General features: G+C 38.8%; 1 protein-coding gene across 1 annotated transcript; it reads right to left on the bottom strand.

Annotated features, from left to right (window-relative positions):
* Nucleotides 1-590: 590 nt before the first annotated feature.
* Nucleotides 591-4,121, bottom strand: cunh1orf50 (chromosome unknown C1orf50 homolog). Its single transcript, XM_010785272.1, has 5 exons — nucleotides 3,929-4,121; nucleotides 2,754-2,869; nucleotides 2,572-2,658; nucleotides 1,998-2,129; nucleotides 591-1,050 (listed from the first exon to the last, which is right to left on the bottom strand). The coding sequence occupies exons 1-5, from the start codon at nucleotides 3,975-3,977 to the stop codon at nucleotides 865-867; spliced, it is 570 nt and encodes a 189-aa protein (XP_010783574.1). The 5' UTR covers nucleotides 3,978-4,121; the 3' UTR covers nucleotides 591-864.
* Nucleotides 4,122-5,073: the final 952 nt, after the last annotated feature.

Here is a 5,073-nt window from a genome sequence, read left to right as displayed (position 1 = left end):
CTGAACATCAGCAGGAGAGGACTCTTTAAAGTAGAGACATTACATACTGATATACACCTGAACATCAGCAGGAGAGGACTCTTTAAAGTAGAGACACTACATACTGATATACACCTGAACATCAGCAGGAGAGGACTCTTTAAAGTAGAGACACTACATACTGATATACACCTGAACATCAGCAGGAGAGGACTCTTTAAAGTAGAGACATTACATACTGATATACACCTGAACATCAGCAGGAGAGGACTCTTTAAAGTAGAGACACTACATACTGATATACACCTGAACATCAGCAGGAGAGGACTCTTTAAAGTAGAGACACTACATACTGATATACACCTGAACATCAGCAGGAGAGGACTCTTTAAAGTAGAGACACTACATACTGATATACACCTGAACATCAGCAGGAGAGGACTCTTTAAAGTAGAGACACTACATACTGATATACACCTGAACATCAGCAGGAGAGGACTCTTTAAAGTAGAGACACTACATACTGATATACACCTGAACATCAGCAGGAGAGGACTCTTTAAAGTAGAGGCACGAAATACACATATGAACCTGAAAATAAGCCGAACATGTCCTCTTTAAAACTTTATTTGATAACAGAGTTCATGCACAGGCCTGTCAGTGTAGCCCAATTTCATATTTCGGAAAAAATACATCCCTGAGGTCGCAACTGGTTCAGCAATTAATGCAGGTCAAACAAGTTGTAGTAATGCATCGGGACTTAAATCAGTGTGTGAAGGTAACAGAAAGAGTGATATAAGGGAGTTCAATCCAAGCCTGTTCACAGGTGTTTCCATTAAGACTATAGTTAGCATCGTCCGTGTGTCCTTTAAAAGGTCCAGTCCTTTATTCACAGAGGCCCTTGAAGTTGGGCTCTGTGTGAGGCGGTAGGGATGTCTGCTGGCTCAGGAGTTTGTCCATGATGGCGAACTCAGCGTCCCTCTTCTCCACCTGGTCCACCGGCGTCCAGGACATGTCGTTCTGGAGCTTGAACGCTCCGACAAATTGGTGAGGGCAAGTCGGACCCCATTCCTTCAGAGGAGACAAACAGAGTATGCTGCTTAGTCAGAAGTCGAGACAAACAAAACTCCCTGCCTGAAACCTTTGTTTTTTCTTAAATGGCAAAAATGATTGTAAGTTTGTCTTTGCTAAGAATAAATGTTTAGATTTTAAACAAGAAATGATATCAAAAGACTATTGAGACAAACTGTAAAAGCCAATCAGTCATTGAATCTCTTAATGCAACAGTACCAGTGATGAACTACTTTTAGTTTCTGAATTAGAAGCATTTTCTTTGTTTCTATTATTCATTGAACAAGAAAGATGCATAAAAGTACATTTATCTCAAAGAGAGCCAGATTATAGCTAAACGTGTATCCATCTGCAGTCCTTTAGCATGTAGACACAAAATACACATCACTTAGCGTCTGTCACACTTTGCTGTAATGCATGTGAATGGTGTGCAAAGGCTAAAATCCCAAAGACACGCCTCCTTTGGACTCCTGAAAATGAGCATAATGTGTCGTCTTTAAGTCAAATTAAAATGACAAACATCAGGTTTCTAATCGTTGGTCAGAGAAACTGGCCATTTTGTGATCACATTTTCCTCTGGTTTCATATTATTACATATACAACTTGTTAAATTTAAAAAAAGCATCTGCTGTCTTGGTTTAGCTCACTGGCATTCCATAGAGTCCATGACGGCTGGAAACCTCATGTTACCTGAAAAATGCAGATACAACTGAAACCAGTCAAATCCAAACTGAGCTGCCTTTGTTTTCGCCGCCTGCTCACTATCAGGCACATGAACTTTGAACTCCAAACTCCTCAAAATGTCAGCGTTACAGACAGACTTCCCGGTGTTTGGGGAGCCATTCACAGTTTGTCCTCTCTGTGGGAGTTTGGTAACACTCTGTGTCCTGCAGGGTGACCTAATAACACTACAAGAAGCTGGTGAATCTATTGAAGTATCAACAGACCTTAGGAGAGATGATGGAGAAGTAATTCTGTCCGGAGGCTCTCTCGTAGAGGTAATACATGTTGCCGGGCTTTTTCACAATGTTACAGGCAGCATGGTGGAGGTCCGCATCTCTTTTAGCGTCTTCTAAAACCTGGAAACACAAGGACAAATATATTGGGACTGGACCGAAAGACAGCTAGTTATCTGACATTTTTTCATACATGTTTTTGTGTCCCTTTTGCAGATATACTGTTTGTGTACAGTGACATCAGGATCAGTGAAATATTGAAGACAATTTGTAACATTTCAAAACACATTTGTGCTTGCTTTTTTATCACATGAGCATGACCACTACAACAGATAGTTGGGTTCAACACTTGCTCAGTTTAAGTACTAGGAGTGCCAAAATAAATCTTATTTTGTTAGACTATATATTTCCACATTTATCAGATTTGTTTATTCCCCTTTATTTGTCCACAATTTGTTCACATTTAAAGATGCATTAAAAAAGCGCAACTGCATCATTTGTGTGTCCGTACCATATTTAAACACAAAACCCATGACATGTGTGTACAGGAGTTTTCTCTGCTTACCTTCCTCGCCTGTTCCTGTAAATATCTGATCTGGTCGGCAATGACTGTCAGTCTGTTGCAGGCGTTGGCTTTGATGAAATCATCGCCCTGAAAACAAGTTCAACAAATATGTTCAGGACTGTTCATATCCACAACAAGAGGTGTTACTCACTGTGTATCATTTAAATACATCTCTGACATACCCTCTGTACTGTTGTTGCGAGAGCCACCAGGTCCATGGGGTCTCCCACCCGGTGAGTCTGATAGGAACTGACCAGCTCCAGCCCACAGGGGGCGCTGCTGCTCTCCACCAGAGTCACTGCAAAACACAGGAGCACAGTTACATCACAATCAGGGTGGGGACTGGGTAGGGTTACTTTAGGGTTAGGGTTAGAAGTATAGTATACATATATGTATATATTACATATACAGTATATATAGTATAGTATATATCCTACAGAACAGTACAGCTTACAGAGAAGAGAGAAGATCTGATGCTTTTACAACAAACACTATCTGCTCTTTTTAGCTGTCTTACTAATAACATTGTATCGTGCTAGTAACCGCCAAATATAACAGTAATCAGATTTTTTTTATATGTAACTGTAACGGAATGCAGTCACCTTTTGTTGTTTCCTGATTACATAATCCCATTACATGACATCCATCAGACCCCAACCCTGATTCTAAAGCATGTCACTGAATCATCAGAAGGAAGGCTATTTCTGATCCTACTACAACTTCTGAATCGTAGGCAGTGCTGAATACTACTGTGTATGTCACCGACAGAAGCTACAGTGCATAACAACAGCTGTTCTACAATAACTACATAGTAATGTGCTGAGATGAATCTATACTATTGAGTGGCTGCTAAAAAGTTAACATTCAGGATTTGCTGGTGGACAAAACACGTGTAGGTTGCACCTTGTAGACTGTGTTTGTATAAGGGCAAGAGAACGTCAATATGCTATAAGAGTGACAACACTATCATTAACCAGAAACATTGCCTTTGTGTGTATATAATTATATTTATTCATGTGACATTTCTAGATAACATTGTTGCATGAAGTAGCATTAACTGTTGTAGACAAACAAAGTTATGATTGACTTTTTGTATGATATTTAAATAAGTTGACTATTGTGTGACTTAGAGAGTAGTAAAACAATAAGAGAATAATTGTAAGGATTAGTACATGATTTACCTCTGAATACACATCTGAAAAGCATACAATCGTAATACTCATGCAAAATACAATTTAACAGTACTTGAGCAAATTTACGTAGCTACTTTACACCACTGGCAGCAGCTGTTCTGCACTTTAAACACGTTTGAGAGGTTTGTAATGACGTTTAAATTCACTCAGTAAGTATGTGTTACCTTTGATGGTTTTGTTGGGCTGGTTGGGGAGGCTGACTGTCCTGTCCATGATGTTGTCTTCTTACAGTTTCTGTACAACAAACTCCTCTGTTGAGTGTTTTATAAGATATTTCTTCTCTTTCCACATGTAGGTTTTGTAACCAGCTAATATTTGACCAAAAACACCGGAGGCTTCACGGGGTCCTAAATATCCGCCCCTTTTTTGCATGTTATCGTAGTCCAAATGTATGCCTGAACAAAATGCTTCAAATTAAAACCTTTCTTTTAGTTATTTCACTATTATAAATTCCTATTTTTAAAATATCCTACATGCTTAGATCAAAATTATATCAAATGTTGTGCTATTTTGTATAATATATCATCATTTTATTTTAATTTATTTACAGGAATATCAAAACCAGCCCAGCCTCGCCACAGAACATCTAAAATAAGAGAAGATACGTCACTGTTGAAAAACCAAACAAGCAGATATCGATCTATCGGCGTAAAATTACCTAAAACAGTCGCGGTGTTACCATTGTTTGATCTACAACTTCACACCTTGCATCAAATAACGTATTAAAAGGATGTTCTCTACATAAGGCCTTCACCCTTGTTGTCTTGGTTGTACTGCTATTTGCTTCACATGGTTTCCCCCGTGATCCTTTGCGTGCACTGAAATTACACAAGCTATATTTGTAGAACGTAGTAAACGTTGTTTTCCTGAATATTTCTTATATGTATTTCATTTGTGGATTACGACAGGGTGTGCAATATTGTCCTGGTTTAGTGGTGGGGGGAATATTGAGATACTTTAAAAGTGAAAATAAATATCACACTATTTTTACACTTGGCAACAGCTATTCATTCACCCTTTTTTGGGAACACACACACACACACACACACACACGCACGCACGCACGCACGCACACACACACACACACACACACACACACACTCTCTCACTCTCACTCTCTCTCACACACATTTCTTCTTCTTCTAGTTACTGAGAACACATGTTCTGTTCTACTGATGTAGGCAGTATTTTTCTTTTTAAAAACTATGTAAAATGAGCGTACAAACAGCATTGAAGGAGTTTAAATGTATTTGTGGGTGATAAAAACATAAAAGTAATTTTTTATTGCAAAATAAAAAGAGCCATTTTG

This window comes from Notothenia coriiceps, unplaced genomic scaffold (genome assembly GCF_000735185.1).
Source record: "Notothenia coriiceps isolate Sejong01 unplaced genomic scaffold, NC01 NC01_scaffold00027488, whole genome shotgun sequence".
In the NCBI taxonomy this organism is placed as follows: Eukaryota; Metazoa; Chordata; class Actinopteri; order Perciformes; family Nototheniidae; genus Notothenia; species Notothenia coriiceps.
The sequence above is the reverse complement of the archived record's forward strand: the minus strand, read 5'-3'. Positions and strand labels throughout refer to the sequence as shown.

Bases quoted from the DNA above. Each gene is read 5' to 3' on its own strand.
- cunh1orf50 (XM_010785272.1), bottom strand. From the start codon at position 3,977: ATGGACAGGACAGTCAGCCTCCCCAACCAGCCCAACAAAACCATCAAA. The intron at 2,870-3,928 runs GTAACACATACT...TGTGTTTTGCAG, and splicing joins GCCCAACAAAACCATCAAAG to TGACTCTGGTGGAGAGCAGC. The intron at 2,659-2,753 runs GTATGTCAGAGA...ACTTGTTTTCAG, and splicing joins TCGCAACAACAGTACAGAGG to GGCGATGATTTCATCAAAGC.